This window comes from Vidua macroura, chromosome 14 (genome assembly GCF_024509145.1).
Source record: "Vidua macroura isolate BioBank_ID:100142 chromosome 14, ASM2450914v1, whole genome shotgun sequence".
Lineage (NCBI taxonomy): Eukaryota > Metazoa > Chordata > Aves > Passeriformes > Viduidae > Vidua > Vidua macroura.
Window position 1 is genome coordinate 3,780,583 of NC_071584.1, and position 22,099 is coordinate 3,802,681.

General features: G+C 50.9%; 1 protein-coding gene across 6 annotated transcripts in view; it reads right to left on the reverse strand.

The window, feature by feature from the left end:
* Nucleotides 1-22,099, reverse strand: part of ARHGEF9 (Cdc42 guanine nucleotide exchange factor 9) — a 191,727-nt gene that overhangs the window by 20,884 nt on the left and 148,744 nt on the right. For all 6 annotated transcript variants that reach the window (XM_053989980.1, XM_053989979.1, XM_053989981.1 and 3 more), the window contains 3 exons: nt 19,697-19,929; nt 15,614-15,743; nt 7,558-7,689 (listed from right to left, as the gene is read on the reverse strand). In XM_053989980.1, the coding sequence (XP_053845955.1) occupies nt 7,558-7,689; nt 15,614-15,743; nt 19,697-19,929 (495 nt within the window). The remainder of the gene's footprint in view (nt 1-7,557; nt 7,690-15,613; nt 15,744-19,696; nt 19,930-22,099) is intronic.

The window sequence follows — 22,099 nt, forward strand, 5'->3', positions numbered from 1 at the left end:
GGGAAGCAGAGGAGGTCTGTGGACAGCACAGCACAGCCCCTCCAGCCTGAGAGGCACAGGGAGGAGAGGAACAGGCAACACGGTGGCTCTTCCAACAGGGATCAGCACTCCATCCCCACCAGCTTTACAGAACATCAGCAGTGCCCTGGAGCCATGAGGGACATCCCTGTCCTGGGGCAGGGAGGGCATTGTCCTGCTCTGCCCTGGGCTGGGGTGGCATCACCTCCAGTGCTGGGGCAGTTTTGGGCACAACAATATAAAAAGGACATTTAGCCATTGGAGAGCATTCAAAGGAGGCCACAAGGATGGGGAAGGCTCTGGAGGGACCTGGAGGAGCAGCTGAGGGCACTTGGTTTGTTCAGCTGGAGGAGACTGAGGGGAGACCTCAGTGAGGTCTTTGACATCCTCCCAAGGGGCAGCAGAGGGCCAGCTCTGATCTCTTCACTTGAGACCAGTGCCAGCACCCAGGGAACAGCTAGAGCTGGGCCAGGGCAGGGTTAGGTAGGAGATCAGGAAAGGTTCCTCCCCCAGAGGGTGCTGGCACTGCCCAGGCTCCCCAGGGAATGGGCACAGCCCCAAGGCTGCCAGAGCTCCAGGAGCCTTTGGACAGCACTGCCAGGGATGCCCAGGGTGGGGTTGCTGGGGGGTCTGGGCAGGAATGAAAAGCAGCAATCCCTGCAGATACCTCAGCAGAGGTGAGTGTCCCCAGTGTCCAGGGGAGAGCAGCCAGCCAAGGATGAGGCTGGACACAGACCCAGCCTGGCCAGCCCTGCCCTTGGGGACAGGTGATGCCCAGTGAACAGCTGGTGCTGGAATTAGGCAAAGACTGAGCCAGGGCTCACAGCAACTGCACCCAAACACCAGCTCATGGTTTGGGAAAGGCAGAGGTTGGGAAGAGGCTGAGTTGCCTTTTGCACTAAGTTGTGGGTGGGTCTCAGACCCCTCTCTGTGTTTTCCCACTGGCCTGGGCACTGACTGCAGAGCAGAGGAGCTGAGTTTGCCAATGTACTCCTGGAATTTGTCCTGATTTTCCTTCTTGCCTGCTCTGTCTCTTCCTTCTGCCCAGCCTGCCGTGAGCAATGAGAGCATGGCACACTGCCGCTTTGCCATGTCTTTGGGTATCTTTAGTCATGAAGGCTTTCAACGTTCTTTGACTTTTTAAAAAAAGATTCCAAGCCTACATTTTTAAAGTCTAATTTACCTTACAGAGATCCTTTGATGAAAGCAGTCCAGTCTGCTTTTCATGAACACCAAGGGGACAGTTTTCTGTAGCATTTGTCCATTTAATTTAACCCTACAATGGTGAGTGTTCAGATGGGACAGTAACAGTGACACATGGTGGAGTTCAGTGCAGCACCACACTGGGCCTCTCCTCGGTCCAAATGAGACCCTAAAGCTCAATGAACCCTTTGGAGTGTTTTTGTCCTAAATATTCTTGGTACCAGAAAATAAATCCAAGCCCTGCTAAGAGTCTGGATGCCAGAGCCTGCGAGCTTTGCTCTGAGCCCTTGGACGCAGCAGCTGGGCTGAGGGAAATGGGGTCTGCTCAGCCCAGCCAGGAATGAGCTAAAGGATGGATCCTATCAGGGACAGGGGGATGTCACCACCACCTCCCAAAACCCTCTCAGCCACTCGCTTCTCACCCAAACCTGGCAGGAGGGGCCCCGAGAGCTGAGCTGCTCTCGGTTTACGTAACTCCTCCCGCACAAGGCCAGCTGTGCCGGGAGGTCGGCACATCCCTGCCAAATTATTCAGCACTGTCTGTCTCCTGAGCGGGGAAGAGATGCAGGAGTCATCCTCGGCATCCATGGAGCTGCAGTGTGGATTGAGAGGGGAGGGCTGGGGCTGAGAGCGTTTGTGTGGCAGTGCTGTTTCACTCCATGGATTCCATGGAAGAGCGCTGGCATTCTGATGCCTTCTTCCACCCCAAGCCCAACTCCAGTGGCTGCAGAGCAGCCAGGAGAGGGCGAGTGCCTTTCCAAAGGACTGGTGGCAGGAGGAGATGGGAAACCTTTGTGCAGCCACGTCAATGCTCTGCTGGCCTGCCCAGCTGCTCCCAGGGCCTTCACATGGTGCTGATGAAAGGCCACAGCAGCAGGGGTAAGTTTTCAGCTCTGACGGTTTGCCTGTGGGCCAAATTTACACCCACTGCAATTCCGGGAGGGGTAAGTGTGGCACAGAGCGTTTTGCAGAGCATCCTGCAAATCTGTATGGTCACAGGAGCTTAAACCTGATCCCTGCCCAGACAGCCACACAGAAGTGGAGGACTCCAAATTCAGCCCTTTCTGGATTTTAGCTCCTCCAGTCCCTCTGGACCCTGCTGTTCCCTCTCTGCTCCCCCCAGGCAGTGGAAGGGCAGCAGGTTCCAGGTCAGCATGAGCCCCCTGTGACACTGTGACGTGAGGCCCTGGGACATTGTGTCATGGGCCCCTGTGACACTGCTCAGGGCCCGCCACCTACACAGCCCTGCAAAGGCTCACCCAACTTCCAGGCTGTGGGACCATTCACAGGAATGTTTTCTTCCCTGGAGTACCCCTGCCTGAAAGCTGGAGTGCTGTTTCATAATTGGTTTCAATTGCTGGACTTACCCTCCTTGACTATCTGCTGGCCAAGGGACTGGTGAAGCATCCAAATTCCCTTCCATGCCCTGTGATCCCACAGAAACCTCCTGCCTGCAGACAGCACCAGCTGGGCAAGAGCACAGGGGTCTGTCAGCAGGGCTGGGGAAACACTGCTCTCTAAAAACTGTATGTCACACTTTGTGACCACGCCACTGCACTCTCTTTGGGTGTCTCCATGCTCACCTCATAGAATCATGGAATGTCCTGAGTTGGAAGGGACCCACAAGGATCCTCAGAGCCCAAATCCTGACCCTGCACAGGACACCCCAGGAATCACCCCAGCTCCAGCAGCAGGCTCTGACTGTCAGGGCAGCACTGAGTCTCTCCCGAGCTGCTGAAACCCAGCCTGACCCAATTCCCCACCTGCTGCAGGCTGAGCCCAGGCCTGACCCAAAATGTGGCATTTTGTGGAGATCTGTGTTACTGGGAGAAAAAGAGAAGAGCTGGGAGGTGCTGATGAAGTCGAAAACCCACTTAAAGGAATAAAAACTGTCCCAGGGCTGCTGTGTGTTTGCAAACAAGATTTTTGGCTGCTCCCACAGGCCCTCTTTAGCCTGTAATAAAAGCAGGGCCGTTGTTTTGGTGCAAAGATCACCTCGGTGTTTCCAACAGAAGCTACATGGAAGCTAAACCTTCTTCCACTGAAAGGACTCAGAAATGTCTCTTTTATCTTCCCATTTGGAAACCTGAACTGCAGTGGAGTCTGAAAGGATTATTTTCTTTACTCCATCTCCTGTAGCACCGCTATTTCTGGCTGGCTGTCTGGCTACTGCTATTAAACTGGTCTCATTTTGCTTCCCATCCAACCTGCTTTGCTCAGGCAGCTCAAGGGGAGACAGCAACAGCAATAAACCACAAGCTGGAGCTTGCACTGCCTCCTGATTACATAAAAAGCACAAATGAAAACTAAATGTGTTTCATGCAGTCACTGATCTTTCTGCACTGTCAGAAAACACTAAACACGGGGCCCCATCAAGGTCTGCTCAGCTATTGGTGAAAGAAAAGTGGAATTCAGAGCAGTAACTCTGTTAACCCTTCCTACTTCACACTGTCATTCCCAGCCTCATGCCACAGTGCCCTGGAGCCCATTGGGGGAATTCAAATTATTACCCAGAACAGGAAAAAGAAGATCCTCATCTGCTAAGAACCTCGAGCAGCCCCAAAGTGATCATAATTAATGCTGTGTGTCACAGGCCTGGATGTTAAGCACCATGATTTGCAAATCTAAAGCATCTCCGTGTCAAACTCTCTCAACTTCAGGGTGGTAAGGAAAGTGGACCCTGTGCCTTTAAGGCAACATCTTTTAGTGTTACCATCATCCAGGATTGCCTTCATTTTTTGGTAATTATGGCCGGCATCCCAGAATAGGCATTTTTGTCCTGATTATACACATATGTCAAGGCACACTGAGGCACTGCTTGTTCCTGCCCAGCCTATTCCCTTCTGCCTTCCCAAAAGGCAGTTCTGAATTAGGGTATCCAACCAGCTCTTTGGAAAAGGCACCACTTTGTCCTCATGGCCACGGCAGTGTCCCAGCCTGTGTTTCAGGAAACATGGGCAGAACTTCACTGGGAGAGTTTCACATTGATCCAACAGCTGGAAGTTACCTGGCTTTGCAAGGAAAACCTGGATCCTGAGCTCTCCCAGTGGCTCTGGATCAGGAACTGCTGCACCCAAACTGGTGTTTCAGCATTCAGTTTGTTGAACCCTGGAATAGCTGACAAGGCCATTTCATCTGATCAAACTCCTCACAGCCTGGCACCAGGAAAACATTCAGTGGTGATGTTAGGAAGTGACCAGTACTGTCTCTGGTGGCGAAATTTAAGCCAAAGAGACTTATCTGTAAAGCTTGGAAACTATTTTTGTGAAAATTATCCCACACAAGTTGCTCTGCAAGGTGCCTGCCACAGTGTCAGCTTCTCCACTTGCTGCAGCCCTTGGAAACCTTAGTGCAGCTTTCCTGCTTAGAAGAAAGACTTCAGTACACCCACAGTGGTGGAAATAACATCTGCCAAGCACATCTGAGTGCAGCCCTGGGTAATTACTCACTTCCCAACCCAGGTCTCTGTCTGAAGGCGCGGTGCTCATGGAAATGCGTTCAGGAATTCCCAGTCTTGCAGCAGGTGTAAAAAACAGGCAACAACCAGGTGATAATGTCAGGAATGATCACCCTGAGAGTTACTCCCCCTTACAGAAATGCCCTGGCCAGGTGTCCAACAAAAAAAAAAAAAGGTCCTGAAACCTTGAAACATTTTCAGATACCAAGAAAAAGGGGTGGCAAAGCCTCTGGAGAGCAGGACCCAAGCAGAGCAGATGGGCTTTGTCTGGAAATGTTACCTACTGCTGAAAGCAGGCAGCTGGACACTGGAAATACCTGCACAGCCAACAGTGTTCCTCACCCAGGGAACACTGGATGGGCCAGCAGGAAAAACATCATCTCCCACTGCATGAACTGGGAGCAGGAACCTGCAGGGTGAGCCCACGGGGAAACAAGGTTTGGACAATGGAGCTCACAGGGAGTGCCAGCAGCAGAACTGTCACAGGGCTCTGGGACAGTTTGGTATCAAACTCTGTCCCACCAGGAACTCCTGTATCATCTCCCCACCCACAGGATCCATCTGAATTACCAGGGGATGCAAACACCTTCACAGGTCAGGAAGGAGAGGAGGATGTGCAGGTAAGTGCAGTAAGACCTGTAGGAGTGAAGGATCCTGTCTGAAATATGTGTTTGCCTTCTAAACCACTCAGGATACCTCCCATGCCTTCATCAAACTGAAGCATCTGTGGCATATTTAAATAAGGAACTAGCTCCTTATTTCTATTAAAAATCTCTTTGGGCCAACAAAGATAAAAATCACCATAATAATTTTTTAAAACGTATTTTCATAAAGACCATGTCATGATGAGGGATGTATCATACCTTGTTAATTTATTACACCTGAAGAAAACCCACAAATGCCAATTTTCTGAAGATTCGCTGAGATGTGCCATCCTAAGTGGTTCCAAAGCTGCTCTCGGGGGTGTGTGGGTCATATTCCACCCCTCAGTTTTAGAGCAGGGGATAAGGAAGGCTGGCCCCAGCTTCCCAAACCTCCAGGTAAGTGGGGCCCCAGCTCTGAGGCAGAGCTGATTCTGCCTCTGGGCATCTGTCAGGGGGATCAACACAGCACAGACTACAAACCACCCACATTTATTTTATATATGGGATGTGTAGTCCCAAAATGGAGCTAAAACTCCTCTGAACTTGGACACTCATTCTAAATAAAGGAAAGTGTGATCAGGATGGGAGAGTCCAGCTGGAACCTCATCGCCCCTCCTAGCCCAAGGCTGAAAAGCAGCAGCTGCAGTTTGATGCTGGAAACAGACACAGAGAGGGAGAACTGCAGTGGGGTCTGACCCTGTGCCCATGGGGTCACCAGAGAGACTGCCACCCTGTGCCCTGTCAGCCCAGGGCTGGCTGGGCACACACTGCCACAAGACCTTGGCAGGTCCTGACACGGAGCCAGTGGCGCTGCCAGGAAGGCCCAGACCTCCTGGCACAACCCACAGAGGTTTCCATGCAGCACCTCCACACCTCCCAAAATGCCTTTTCCTGCAGAAGGGGGGAGGACAGTGAAACACTAACACTGGCTGAACTCTGATGAACCCTGCAGGCCCCCAGCAGCCCGCTGTGAACTGCTGAGCACTTGTCCACCTGTGCTGATGACCACAGGAATCCCAGCCCTGATTTTCCCAGAGTTAAGGGAATGCTCAATACCTCTCTGGACCAGACCCAGTACAAGCCAGACTGGATGCTGCCTTCTGAATTGGAAGTTCGGGATGACAGTCAAAGAGCAGGAGGTCAGCACTAAGAAGGAAAGCAGCTGTGCCCCTCCAGGTTCACTGCAGCTCTCACTGCTGCCCTGTGGATGCTCCTGTACAGGGCTGGGCAAGCAGGGAAAGGCACAGCAACAAGAGGGGAAAACAAGCACAGGCATTCCAGAAGGCAGAACTTCAGTCAGCCGTGACTCAGGAGAAGAAAGTGCCACCCACTGCCGTGCCCGGGCCGCGGAGGGGGCAGTGATGCCGCGCTGAGTCAGGAGCCACCCACGACCCCACCCACACCCTTCCCACGGTGCCAGGGCCTCCTCGGAGGGTGCCAGGCTCAGCCTGTCCTGAACCCAGGAGCTGTGACAGGAACACAGCCCCGTGCTGTCCCAGGGACACCCCCCTGCACAGTTCTGTGTGTATGCAGGGAGTGACAGCAGATCCTGAGCTGTCACAGCCAGCACTGAGGAGCTCTGTCCCTTTGTGCCACACAGGTGTGGTGGCAGTGAGCTGGGGTCACCTCAGTGGGACACATGGGTACCAGAGCTGCTGCTGGACACAGTTTCTGTGGACCACAGCTCACCTGCTGCTACTAACCCCACAGCACATCAGCACATCATCCTGCATTGCCCTCCCTCCTTCTCCACGGCTTCCTCCAGCTTTTGCCCTGTAAAACCCAGCATAGCTGAAACAGGAGGATAAGGCTTGAAAAGCCTCTCCCCAAGCACCAGCACAGACACCCAGCACAGCCTGGCTGCTGCTCATCACCATCTCAATGCAGCAATTGGGCTGTCAGCCCCAGTGCCAGGTTTTGTAGTTCATACAGGAATTGCAGGGCTATCTAATCCCAGATCATACACTGCAGCCAAAACCTAAAACGAGAAGGGAGGCAACGAGCCAAACCAGGGACACATGAGATAGAGGCATGAAAAGAGCAAGCGGAGGCTGGATTTCCTATGAGCACAAAAATCCCTCTATCACAGAGTGCTCCCCACCCCGAGCATGCGGTTTGCCCTTCCTCAGGGCTCTCCACACCCTCTTCTGCACATGCAGCCAACAGCCACTGTGCCCTGAAAACCACTTTGGACTGGAAAGCCTGCCCACAGCATGCCCTTAGCTGTGTCCTTACCTTCTTGCAGAGAACCATCTGGTGATCAAAGAGAAAGAAAACTCGCTGCTGGTTCCGTCCATAAGGCTGGTAAATCCAGGACATCTCTCCCGTGTAGATCAGCTCTGAGCTGCGGTCCAAGATATCGTCTCCCTGGAGGGCAAAGGGAACGAGTCAACTGCACTGACAAGTTTGTCTTTGCACGATAGGCAGAAACAGCAATTTATTAAGATTTTGGCCCTTCTGCAGCTGTCAAAGCCACTCCATCTGATTTCAGACCAGAGACTGGGATTGGGGGATAATTCTGAAGGGAAATTAATGAAGGAGGTATGGATGCCTGAAACATGGTCACTGCAGCTCACACTACAGTGGGGAAAGAGCTGCCCCAGACACTGTCCCCACTGCCCTCTCCAGGTACCCCCAGACCCTTGGATCTTGCTGCAGGTGCTGGTGGCATCACAAAAACAAAGCTCCTTCCTCCTACCCATCCTGGAGGCACTTTGATTTCAGGGCACCAAACTCCCTGCACGCCTTCCCTTTAGAAGAGCATCCCAAAGCACTTCCCCTCCTGAAATCTCCAGCCAGCTACAAAAGCCTGGGACACACTGGGGCAGCAGTTCCCCATCTCTGAGGCTGCCAGAACTCAGCCCTCTGGATTGCTGCCTCTCTTCTCACTCATCCAGGCACTGCCAGTCCCTTCTCCCACAGCTCATTAGAGCTCCCCACCTCCAAAATCCTGTCAGGACCACCCTGGCTCCTGTGGCAGCCCCAGGCGCCCCCCGGCTGGCCAGGCCTGCCTGCTGGCTGCCAGAGTGCCCTCACCCTTCCCTGCCTCCGGCTAATGCTTGTTTTCCTCTCCCGAGTTTTTTTTAAGGATTCATGAGCAGATGGTCTTGAAAACACAGTGCTCTCTCTCCCACTCTCTGAGAGAACAAATGCACTCACCCTCCACTAATTGGAATGAGCTGGACTTTTTAAAAAGTTAATTAAAATCTATTTATTAAAAATGGGTGAATTCACCACCACCTGCCCTGTGGGCATCTCGGCAGAGCACTGCGGAAGGCGGAGGCGGGATGGCTCCAGCTGAAAGGTAAGGAGCAGCACTCAGGAGAGCACTCAGGAGCAGCACTCAGGAGCAACATTCAGGAGCAAGACAGAGAAGAGCTTTTTTTTTTTTTTTTTTTTTTTTGGCTGTGAACTACTGCAGTTCTGGCTTTGATGCCAAGCTGGAACCGATTTCTGGGACGAGAGCATCCCAAAAATCCCAGCAAACAGCTTGTCGAGGTTCAGCCAGCTATGGGGGGCATCTAGCTAGACACACACTTCTGGTGCTGCTCGTACTTGCAGGTGACAAGGCAGCCAGGAGTCCCCCCCACTCCTGGTTCCATGGTGAGGATTTCAAACTGCTGTTCAGGTAAATGTGTAATTAACCTCTCAGCATTGATTGGGAGCGACCGCCTGTGTCCCCAGGCCCTGTGACAGCAGCAGCTTCATTAAGTCACTGCATCACCAAGCTGCAGCACAGACTTCCAAATGGTCTTAGCCAGGGCTTTATCCACCCCCCTGCCTCACTGCTGTGCCTGTGCTGCCCCAGGGGCAAACGAGGGATGGCTTCCCAGGGCCACGGAGGGTCACTGCCCACAGGGATGGGCTGTGATCACCCAGTGCCTCAGCAGGGTCACACTTCAGCCTGGCCAGAGCCCAGGGACCAAGTGCTGCTGCCACAGCTCAGGGGGTCATGAGCCCCAGAACAAGAAGCCTCTGAAGAAAACACACCAGCCCCAGAAACTGTGAGATTTCCTGGCTACACATGAGCTTACATGAAGAAGATTCCCACAAGCCTATGGATGGGAGCTGTAGGAGAGGGGGCGAGCTTAGGAGAGTCTGGCTGCTAAAAATAGAAAGCCAGCTTTGTCTTTTACTCCTGTGGTAGCATCTGAAGCCTGAGGACACACAGAGGGCTCTGTAAACACTTCTACTTGATTAGCTGAATCCAAACTGTGTAGTCCCTGCAAGCAACATAAGCCAAAAACATCCAGATCCGAAATGATGGGATTTGTATTGCATTTCTTATGTGAGGAAAACAATTTCTATATCCAGTCCATAGGCCAGAAATAGCTGATTTCCCACTTGGGGTGAGCAAATTGGGAAATACAGATTGCAAAGAGTTTGGTACTGGCATGTGGCTGTCAGGAGCAGCGTGTCCATGGTCCTGCCCTGCTCCTCCAGCCTGGGCTGCTGTGCCAATTCCCACAGTGGAGCTTCAGGGCACAACCTCTGAACCTCCAAAGGCTTTTCTTGTCCTGACACAGTTGTACCTCTCTGAAGAGCACAAACTGTCTTCTCCTGGTCCCCACTGAGGCACTCAGGGGGCAGCTGCAGGGTGGGGGGCAAAGAGGGATATTGTCTTTTCAGCTCCACTGCCACCGTGGCTCCCCCAGCATGCCTCAATCCCTGCTCCAGGCAGACTTCCCCAAATGCCTGTCCCAGTCTCACACCTCCAAATCTGTACAGAACCAGGAAAAAATCTCCTTTTTCTTCTCCATTTTTTTCCAACTCCCACAGAGGCCAGATCATCTGTATCCTTCTGTAAGTTAAGATAAAACCTGCTGAAAAGGGAAGAAGCTGAACTTTTAGTTGCTCTGAACTGGCAGATGTTCAGCAGAGTGACCAAGAGAAACCCTGACTCCTGACACCTTTTCCAACCTGAGTTTTGACCCAGAAGCCTCAAAAAAAAAAAACCTTCAGCCCTCCCCAGATGCATCCAGGGTTTTCATGCACATCCTGCAGCATCCAGAGGCAGCCAAGGAAAGCTGACTCCTCTCTTCCCCACGCCGTGCCAGGCAGAGCCCCAGTCCCTCGTGTGCAGCACTGGGAGCAGAAGGACCCAGCTCTGGGCTGGATGTGAGCTCCCTCAAGCCCTGCAGTGACACGCTGAGTGGGCCACTCCTGGCTGTGACAGCTCAGGGTCAGCTCTGCTGCTGCTGCCTGGAAGGATGTGCATCCCCAGCTCCCCAGTGCTGCTGCAGTGAGCACCACGCTCTGTGATGGGCAGTTGGCAGAAACCACAGAGGTTTAAGAGTGTCATGAAATAAATGAGAGCACCAGGACACCAAGGAAAGGCTGGCACTGAGAGCTGCTACCCATCCCAGACACTTCCCTGGGCTCGGGAATGCTCAGAGCCCACCGGAGCTGCCCCCCTGCCCCCAGCCCACCCCGACACGGCCCCATGCTGTCCCTGCTGGGCACCAGGAGGGGATTTGTGCCCTTTCCAGCTCCCAGGGAGCCAGCAGGGCTCTCTCGTGCCTGACACTGCTGTTCTGCAATTAGAGACTGACAGGCTGATTAGCACCCGGGGCTACACTGAGATCACAAAAAGGAACGCCAGTGAAATGTTGTCCTTTTCAACAAGCTCAGTTCTGATACCTTCTGTTGCTGGGGGGAAAAAAATAAAAGAAGGAGAAAAAAGAAGGCTCCATTTCAGTCCCTGCCGTGTTTTTTTTCCCAGGAGGATTTCTCATCAGGCTGTCCTCACTTTGGTGGTTACAGGCAGCTTCCTTTTGTGGCACTCTTGGATTCACTAAGGCAGTATCAGGCTGAGGCCAGTGATTATAGATTACATAATTAAGGGCAGCAAGTCTTGATTTAAAGGAGCCGTAAATAACAGGAATGAGAAGAAATTTAAAAGGACAATGCTCATTAAATTTCTCAAATATCGATATATTTCTCCCTTCATGGAAATTTAATACTCTTGGAAGCCGCCATAGTGGCAACCCATGGGAATCTTTGGTAGAAATATCTAAATATCTACACAAACCAAAGTAATCTGTTTAAATAGCAAGCTCAAACCCATCCAGGCTGATGAGCCAGGCTCTGTCCTCTGCCAAACCTGGTGAACTGTCCCCTGTTGGATCAGGGACCTCCACGGATGTCCTCCCAGGGAAGGGGAGCCACATCACTTCCCTCCTGTGAGAAAAAAACTGGGCTGAAAGGGAAGAAAGTGTTGCTGGAGAGCTGGAGAGGGAGCCTGAACTGCTGCAGTGATTGCTGCTTCATTTTGTTTTGATGTAGCTCAAGAGCTGTGTGAAAAGGCATAAAATTGAGCAATTCCAGGTGTGCTGAGGCACAGACCTGTTTTCCATCTCCACAGCATCCATACAGGGCACTCGGGGAGGCTGAGCTGAGCCCTGCCCATGGGAACAGAGCCCAGATCTGCCTAGGAGCAGAGCCCAGTTAGCTGGGCACGGTGGCACAGGTGACACAGGGCTCCTCAGGCTCACAGGATTCATCTAGAGGGCAGGAGCAAGGGACCAGGAGCAGAGGGGAAGGCAGGGATGTACCTCTGAGGGGTGTAAATACAGCCCTGGGACTGGCAAAGACTTGGAAATGATGATGGGCTTTGTGGAAATCTGTTTTAATCCTGCTCTGTGTGTGTGTGTGGAGCTATTCCCACCAAGCTTTGAGGGCTGGAGCTCCCTCAGAGTGCAGGAACAGGGGAGGGAGATAGCAGCAAAGGCTGCCCAGGATGCTCTGGCTGCCCCTTTGAAGCCAGCTCTGTGTGGTAGTTTGCCTTGCTGCCTTTAAATGTCACTGGTCTGATCTGAGGGTGTGTCACTGCGAGCAAGGGGATGATGCTGAGCGGCGGAAATGGAGCTGGAACATCAGGGAACGCTTCAGAACTGAAAGGGCTCGGTGGGAGGTGGTGGAAGCCCCAAATTCAGAGCCATTACCAGCTCAAAGGACAAAAGGCACTGGAGGACTGGTGTGGGCAGCACCTCTCTGGGTCTGTTTATGCGCTGGGAATTCAGGTTACAAAATAAATAAGTGACTCACACGTGGCAGCAGACCAAGCCAGGTTTCTCAGTCAAGCCCACATTGCCACAAGTTACACAGGAACTCATCTCAGAGTGACTGGGATTATTCCTGATTTACAGCAGCCAATGAGATCTTGATCTTCCCTTACAATTCTGCTCAGTCATTACTTGGCTAAAGATGCCAAAGCTGCCAATAATTCCTTAAGACTTCAGGCCTGGCTATCCCTCGTGCCAGGCCACCCTTTCCTGGTCCCAGTGGCAGTATAAACAATCAGATCCTGCTTGCAGAATTTCCTGGGGAAAACCTCTGTCTTTGGTCAATTCAAAGATATTTCCAGTTTTCAAATACTCACCCTGAAATTCACCACCATGGGGCCATACATGTGATAAATTTTTATTCCATGGAGGGGATAAAAGTGATTCCTAAAATATGGGATTCAGTAAACCCCTCTGCTTAAAGCAGCTTGGACACACCCTTACCTTTCCTATTTGTTTTAGGATCAGCATTCCCAACAACACCTCCACTTGCAAGAAAATGTGCACACATTTTATACATGAGAACATTTCAGATATTCCCTCACTAAGTATTTTTTGTTTGGTTGGGAATTTTCCCTTCTTCTTTAAAAAATCTTTTTCCACCATCTCCTGACAAAACATGGGTAAATTTAGAAATGAAAACGCAACTTCAGAGCAGAGAATCAGCATCATCAGTCTCAAGATGCTGAGGAAAAACAGACATTCCTCCAAATGAAATATTTCCACATGCTGCAACATTCAGCCACTGAAATAATTCGTGAAGTGCCAACGCAGTGAGAATTTGGGATTAGCTCTATCTTGTGCCCTGCCTGCATTTCTGGTGGAAAAAGACTGAACTGGTAATTTTTTACACCTGGTTCCTGTTTTCTTGCTGTTTCCAGGGGGTCTCAGGAAGGCTGTGCTGTGCCTGTGCTCTGGAACCGCTGGGATGGACAGAACAGGTACAGAAAGGTCAGATTAGAGCAGGAGCAGGGCCGGGAAAGCTGGGAATTACAGCTGGGGTTCCTCTCTCTGCTCAGGGAGCTCCACATAGACTGGACAGGCTTTGTGGCAGCACAGCACTGACAGCAAACACCAACTGGGAGCTGTGCTCTTCTCCTCAAACCAGACCTGTCCCTTCCCCACAGCCTGGAGAGGCTGGGGACACACACCAGGAGATCCCTCCTGTACCCCAAAACTACATAGGAGACAAAGGTCTGAGCCCTCAGGGAGTGGGTGAGGAGCCAGCCCTGATGCTCCATGTCCTGGGGACATCCCTGCAGCCACCAAGTGGGATTTGGGGTCTGCAGTGCCTAAGGAACAGCTGCACACATCTCAGCAAATCTAAGCACTTCCCAAAGATCCAATCTTTTCATTTCTCCCACTCTCTTCCTGCATTACACTGTGGCTCATTCCTGGGTATTTTGGGTCTCTGTGCATCCTTCTGGCTGTTTCATGGACAGCTGTGAAGTGGGGGCTGGATCTGGTGATTCAGAACTGCTTTAGAGGAAAGAATCAAGCAGTGAAATCCTCTGCTGGGTCCAGCTTTCATCCTCTACTTTCTCATCAAAACTCTGTGACTCTTCTTGATCCAAAATCCAGAATGAAAAGGGCAAGGAGGGTGTTTTCCTTTAACCAGGAGCTGTGCTCCCATGGGATTTCTGAGCACACCAGCAGCAGGCTGTGCTACATTATGAGAAGCTGAAGGATGTTGCTGCAATAATGTGCTCAAAATCTGGAATAGCTGAAAAAAGCCTGGAAGAATAATTTGGCAAGTGCCTGAGGATGGGATGGAGATAAAGAATGGGTACTGCTAAGCAGGACTGAATTATCAAGGACAGGGCTAAATAAAAATGAATTATCAACTGAGCTAATGGAAGAGAAAAAGCAACTGCTATTCCATAGATCCTGTGTGGAGGTCACCTTGGCTTCCCTCTCACACATGAATATTCACTGGCTTGGAATGGATCTGTCCTTAATTGAGATTTATTTACAGTGAGGGTCTCAGAGCTGCTCACAAATGACCCCTATTAGCTCATCCCATGGCACACTCCAGGGTTGAGTGTGGAGCTGATGGTCCTGTGCCTCCTGCAGAGCAGTTTCCTCATTCTGGAAATGAGTCTGCATGGCAGTGAGAAATGTTCCTGAGCAGTAAAACAATCAGACACATTGTCTGTGCTCCCTGTTCTCCCAGCCAGCCACAATCCCAGCTCTGATTGCTGCATTTATGTGTTTTATTATGTGTTTTATCACCAGATCCAGGGTGATAAACCTCCATCCTCCATCACAGCAATGAAACTAGTTCAGCCAAGGAGGACACAGGTGATGTACCTGTATTTCGCTCCCTCTCCTCTCAGCCTTCGCAGATCTTTGCCAGAAATAAAAGAATTAAAGGATGAACGCCTCTTTCCCATACACTCATTTCCACAGTATGATCCCCATGACTGGAATGTGGAGTTATTTCAGACTTCACAAGTGAGGAAGCCGAAAGGCTGCTCCATCACTCTGATTATCTCCTTGCTGAACACATGGGCTGATGACAACAGCGAGAGGATTTACAAAACATTTGTCCTCAATCTGCTGCAAAACCCTATTTATGGATTACTTCCATACAATGATTTTTAAAAATCAGGGATGAAAAGAAAGGAAGAACATAATTTTAGTATGGCTTTTCTTCCAAACACATGGCACAAATGTAGAGACTGAAGGCCTGCTGGTGAGGAATCCTTCTGCTGACTCTGCCTTCCCTGTGCCTCTCAGCTCCTTAATTACACCATCACTACACATAGGGCTGGTTCAGAAATATCTTTAAGTGGGATGTCATTTATAAAATGCAAATAGCATCTCTAACTCCAGTTTAACAGTTTGGCTTCCAGTCATAAAGCAACACCCAGAAGGATTTTCTTCATTTTCTTAACCTCTTGCAATTTCCAGGGCTTTTTGCTACATCTTTCCCTCCCTCCTCCCCAGTGACACAGCACAGAGACAGAATGCACATGGTGTTTGCTCCAAGTCTCACCAACTACCAGCACTGCAACCACAAAAGTCACTCCAGGTTGCTAGTGATGAAATTGGAACTGGATTTTCTTTAGGGTACCATTAACGTTTGAGCACCACCCCAAAGTCATGACTGTGCCGTCTCCACCCCGGGCTTCATCCCAAACTGTGGGAAATGAACGGTAGGGTCTTATTAGATAACTCAAGAACAGCCTGGAATTTGCCAGGTTGCCAGGCCAGGTTTACTGTACCTCCCAGTCCAGGACAGAGGCCTGCCACTGAGCTATCTTGTCGATGTTCTCCAGCCTCCGTTTGCGCTCGTTGATCTGGAGGGTGACGTTCCTCATGACGGCTAGGGCAGCAGCCACGTACCTGTAGTCACTGGACACAGAGGGAAAGGCCATCAAAGGCAGCAGGACATGCTCAGGAGTCTATCACAACCTCACCAGCCCAAAGGGACATGGGCAGGGGTGATCCCTCAGTGCTATGATGGGATTTTTCCATCTGGATTGTCCCAATGGAGCAGCTCGATGGAAACTGAAGCTGGGAGCCCAGTCTGGCCTCTACCAACCCAGCACTCTACCAACTTTGCAGGCTCAAGGAGCCCAGCTGAAGAGCATTCTAAAGACAGGCTGAACACTTTTACAGCCTCTGTCTCTAGGCCCAGATTTTTCTGGTTTTAAAATGAACATTTAGTAAAGGGTTCATTTAGACAAAGACCAGAACACCTTCCAAGCCACTCCCAAAGCAGTCACCCCATGGAATTCACTCTCACTGCAGATTTCAGGTGAGCAAATCAAACAACTATTTTTTTTTTTCCCTGCATGGCCCTGCGAGTGCAGTAACACAGAGTAAGAACAGGCTCCTGCCAGGGCCACTGAGGATGATGATCAGTCTTTTCAAAAAGTGATGCTGAAATCAATGCCATTGATTCCTGCCCTGTGCCTGCTTTTCCATTCCAAGGAGCTGTAACGTTCATTTCCATTGGGAAGACAGGCAAGGCCAGCTGCCACAGCACCACCACAATGTATTATTAACTTAAGGGCTGCTATTGATTGCTGACTAATGAGAAAAACTGCCATCTTGGGCAGCTGCAGGGGGAATGGCTTTATTGATTATTGCTAAGGATTGTGCTGGTGACAGCTAAAAGAGGGGTGAATACTGGGAATTAGATCCCCTCTCCACGTGTTCTCAACAGGATAAATACTAAGAAACAAACACACTGTGATATACAAAAAATATTATTTGCTCTTTTGGCGTCCTTGCTGGGATGAAATCTTGAGTTGAGTTTTCATTTTGTTCTTAAATTCTTATGTCAAAAATCTAGCTGTGGTTAAAAATAATCCCACAAATTCCAGGACAGCAGGACTGGGCCTTCAGCAAAATAAAGGCAAATAGAGGATAGGCTGCCTGATATATCCATCACAGAGAGGTCTAGGTGGGGAGGGACCTTAAAGCCCATCCAGCTCCACCCCCTGCCATGGGCAGGGACATCTTCCACTGTCCCAGGGTGCTCCATGTCTCATCCAACCCAGCCTTGGACACTGCCAGGGATAGAAGGAATTGTGCTACACAATGAAGAACTTCTTGTGCCTCCCTTTGTGTGAGCATCTGCGTGAAGGGAGCACTGGCTGTGTAAGGCAGGAAAGGAGCTGTGCCAGGGGGACATCAGGGTGGCCTGGAGAACATCCACGAGTTCTGTGGGGAAACAGGGAAGTGCCTACAGCCAGGAAGGATCTGGAGGGGCAGTGAGAGGTGCAGGGTTTGCAGTCAGTCACCAATGATCTCCCAGCAGTGATCCTCATGCTCAGAAGGGAGGGCACTCCCTGGCAGAGTCTCCTCACGTCACAACTTTCCCAACTCCAGCTCCCTTCTGCTCTGGGAATGCTCAGGATTCCAGCAAGCTGCACTTAGGACCGTCCTATATTTAATTAATATTAAACTGGAGTAAATCTTTAAGAGGTGAACAGATGTGGCTTTGTGAAAAATTCAAATGAACCAGGCTGCAGACAGGCAGGGAAGGAGGGAGGCAGGCTCTGAGCTCACCCCCATCCTGCCTCCATGCAGAGTGGGACGGTGCCAGCCATTTATCTTGGGAATGCTAATTCCCTAATTCCACTGAGAAAACCCCAGCAATGTTTTCCTGTCATGCTGTAATGAAGAAAAGGCTGAGGACTGAATTTTTTGGGCTCCCAGCCCATGTCTGTGGCAGAGCTGGCAAAAACTTAGAAGAAAAAAACATCAGGAGCAAAGCATTTGGCCATGAAGCAATAATAGGATCCCATTAACCATGAGATGAAGGTAAATAAATGGTTTGTCAATTCTGCTGGGGCTGCAGTGGTCACTTCCCAGTGCTCCATCAGAATCCAAGTCTAGATCCTTGCCAAGCATCACGTGCTATCTCTGGGGAGCATGGTCTGGATTCTGGTTTTAGCATTACCCTGACCTGGTGCAGGGAAAATCCACAGCTCTCCAGGTGTGGTGGTAGTGAAAAGGAAGCAAAAAACCAAAAGAGGATCATGTTCCTCTGTTAGATGAAGCTCATATCCCTGCTTTCCCTGGGAATCCTGTGTTTTCCCAAGGTGAGCAAACCTCACCTTGCAAACCCTGCCTTCCCTTCCCAGAGCATGGAGGAAGAGGAGAAACACGGTGTCCATGGCAATCCAGTGCCACAGAGCCCTCATGCTGAGTCACCCAACTGCTGCTGACCACGGGAGAGCTCCCAAGGCTCCTCAGAACACGACTCTGTGTGATTCCTTAATGACATGGTGAGTTTACAACATCCCAAAGGGAATAGAAACATGCTCCCAAAATAACCCAACCCTGGTGTTATCACACTGCCCACATCTCCCCCTTTGCTGTGGCTCCCAAATAACTCACAGAGGGTCATTTTAAACACCCTCCTGTTGGGAAGCCACATCTGAGCTCCCAGCCACTGCTGTGGGTCCTCCCATAGCTGCTGAAGGGAAAACCCACAACCTGTGGGATCCCAGAGTTGCTTTCTGATACCGCGAGGTTCCCACAAGTCCATTCCAAGTTTGATTTGGTCTTTGAGAAAGCAGGAATTGGATCTGAAGCCAAAAGCTTGACCAAATTGCTGATTTTGGGCATTTGGCTACCCTGAGTCACTAAGACTTGTGGGTCAGGTCAAAGGAAATCAATGCATCTCTGCTCACATCACACTTCTGCTCTGGGCTTGGGAAAAACAAGCCATCAAACATTTGCAGAAGTTTCTCAAACATCTCTGGTCTTTTCTGCTCTCACTTGCTTTTAAATGGGTTTTGGAAAAAGTAAGAAAATTGGCAGGGTAGGAACAAGTCTGCTCTTACAGGGCCTGATTTTTCTTTCACCTTATGTTCACAGCAGTAAATCCCAAGTGGTATCACAGGCACTGCTCCTGATTCACACTGTCAGGCAGCCAGGCTGATTGTCCTCAGCAGCAGCAAAACAGATCCTGGAAATTTTGGGAAGCAATCAAACTACGGGTGCTCCTCTGAACCTAAACTCCATGGCAAAACCAGAGATGGGACTGGGCTGAAAAGCTGAGCAGGTTTGGAGCTCTCCCCACATCACGCTCCAGTTGCAGACCCTGGCCCTGTACTCACTGTGCCCAGGCTCTCCCCAGGAGCAGGGCAGGAGCCTCTCAGACCACTGAATGCTAATTAGGTAATTTTTCCAGTGCAACTGGTAGCATCAGAAAGTACATCCAAGGGTAATGAGTTCACATGTCTGATTAGAACAGAGCTGAGTGTTTCTCCATTGAGAATTGCTGCTTTGAGAAGACTTGAACTGTCTGCTAACCCTTTGTCCTGCTCCTGTTTATCCAGGATGTCACAGGGACAAGAGCTAGACAGAAAATCCCAAGCCCTGGGAGGGGGACGGAGCAGTGGACAGAAAACCCCAAGTTCTGTTGGGAAGGAGCACTGGGGAGAAAACCCCAACCCTTGGGATTTTGGGGTTGGAGCACTGGACAGAAAACTCCAATCTCTGTTGGGAAGCAGCACTGGACAGAAAACCCCAACCCTTGGGGGGAAAGGAGCACTGGACAGAAAAGCCCAACCTTTGGGTGGGAAGGAGCACTGGACAGAAAACCCCAACCCTTGGCGGGGAAGCAGCACTGGACAGAAAACCCCAATCTTTGGGTGGGAAGCAGCACTGGACAGAAAACCCCAATCTTTGGGTGGGAAGCAGCACTGGACAGAAAACCCCAAGCCCTGCTGGGAAGCAGCACTGGACAGAAAACCCCAACCCTTGGGTGGGAAGCAGCACTGGACAGAAAACCCCAAGCCCTGCTGGGAAGCAGCCCTGGAGCCCTGGGATGCCTGCTGAGGTACCTGTGCTCCTGGGCCGTGTACTTGAGCAGCTCTGCCAGCTGCAGGGGGTACTTGCAGATCTTCTGCACGGGCGTCAGCAGGAAGCCGTCAATGGCGATGTCGATCATCTGCTGCAGCAGGCGGCACGCCTCGAAGAAGTGCTGGTACCTGCTGTCCTTCATCAGCTTGGAGAGCTCCATGCACGCGTCCAGGTGGTTGTTACAGTACTCAGAATAGATCCAGAAACCGTCTTGCTGTGGAGGCAGAATGAGGAGGACGGGTCAGGCAGAGACCCAGCTGGTCAACGCCCCACCAGGGCTGGGAAGGCCAGGGTTCCGTGGGGTGTGTGGAGGCTGGTGGGCCAACAGGGAAAGAGCCCACAACTGTCCCCTGGAGGGAGAACCCTTCAGGAGACAGCCTCCTTTTTAGGGTGAGAAAAAGGCTTCTCCCAGCATGCCTTGCTGTGACATGCAAATTCAATGTATCCCATTGGCCCCAGTGTTCTGCCCTGCCCCTCAAGATCCCTATATAAACCCCTGCTTTCCCTGCCTCAGTGGCTCCTTTGTCACTGGACCTTTCAAGGAAGGAGCCCAATAAAGCTCTCCTTGGATCCCCACGTGATTTCTCCTTCTGCATTGCCAGGATCCCAGAAGAGCTGAAATCAACCGGCATGAGCACAGATGTGCCTGTGCCCCCAGAGTGTCTTTTGCACCACACTTCTTCAGGAAGATCACAGCACTCTGAACAACACCTGCCACAACAGGGATACTGGGAGAAATTCCTCCTGGGAGGGTGGGGAGGCTCTGGGATGGAATTCCCAGAGAAACTGTAGCTGCCTCATCCCTGGAAGTGTTCAAGGATGAGCTTGGAGCATCCCAATCTATAAAGGTGTCCTGCCCACAGCAGGGTCTGGAACAAAATGATCTTCCCAACTCAACCCTTCCAACCCAAACCAGTCTGGATTTCCAAGAAAGCACAGCCCAAGCAGGAGGAAGGACAGATCTTACAGTGCTCCTCCTGTTTGGAAGAGGTGCTGGGAAAGGAGGGACTGCAGAGAGGGACCTGCACCCTGACACATGGCCGAGGTCTCTGCAGGTACAGGTGTGTTAATGTGAGTCCTGCACAAAGCTGTGCTTGTTCTCAGCTTCAAATCATGCAGGGAGGGTTTGAAAGGCACAACCCAGCAGAGCTCTGGCTTTTGGTAAGACAAGAGGACAACCTTGTTATTTCTACAGCTCTTTCCCTGAAAGATCCTGAAGCACCTGGCAAGTGTTTGGGGGCTGGGTATGTTTGAAATTCCCTTTACCAATGGGGAATCCACAGCACTGCGTGGATTTTTCCAGGAACAGAGCTCCAGAAAACACTAAAAACAAACAAAAAACCCACTCACACATGTGTCCCTCCACCTTTTCGACTGGTCTAACATGTTTTCTGGTGTCTGTTTTGTTGGAATGTCCTTTTTCTGCCTTCACTGACCACAGAATGTCACCTTTAACTTGGACTTGATTCATCTGGGCCACGCAGACAGGGCAATGAAAGGGCAGAGAAAGATTTCACTGGGAAGGAGATGGGCACAGCCCAGCACCACAAATTAACTCTGAGGCAGCCCAGGTCAAAGTCAGGTGTTGCAAACCAGCCAGTTCCACTGAGCTGTGGTCAATGCCTTCCAAAAAAAAGGACAGATTCTATTTAGCCAAGACAGCCTGTCCAGCAATTACTTCTCAATCCCTCAGGGTCCAAACAAGCTGCTTCTCTGGGAACAGGGATCCAGTGTCCTTCCCATCCCCACAGCTGACCCAGCCACACACTGACAGCTCTCTCTTCCTGAAGAAAATGAAGAACAAAATGCTTTGGAGATCCCTAAACAGGATCTAAACATCCTCACCCCTTGGTTTCCCAAATGGCTAAGCAGGGACAATTTATCAGGAGTTTATCAGCCAGCTCTCAGCCCCTGTCTGGTGACAGGCAAGTGTCAGATCTTCCTCCGAATCACAGCAGCAATTCTTGCTATTGTCACTATCAATGAATTGACAGCACAGCCTCAAGTCATGACATTTGAGTTACTGATTCTCAGCAAGATTTCCTACATCCTCCCAGCACAGAGGTGGAATGTGATGCTGCTTTTTGCAGGCTCTGATAAGAACCAGCCATGTTAACACCTCATGCACCTTCTCAGAGGAAAGCCCAATGAGAGACCTAGGGATGTTTAAAAGATGCTCTGAAACTCTTTAAGGATGTCCTGCTGAATTTTCAGGAATGTTTATCAAGAGTTTCCCTGATAAGCAGTGAACTGCTGCCCTGAAACAGCACAGGAGCTGCAGCACCTGTGAGCCCTGATACCCTGCTCTCCTCTCCCTCCAGGAAAGCCTCCAGCTCCAGGGCTGGCATTTGTTTGACATTTCCTGCCATATTTACAACATTGGC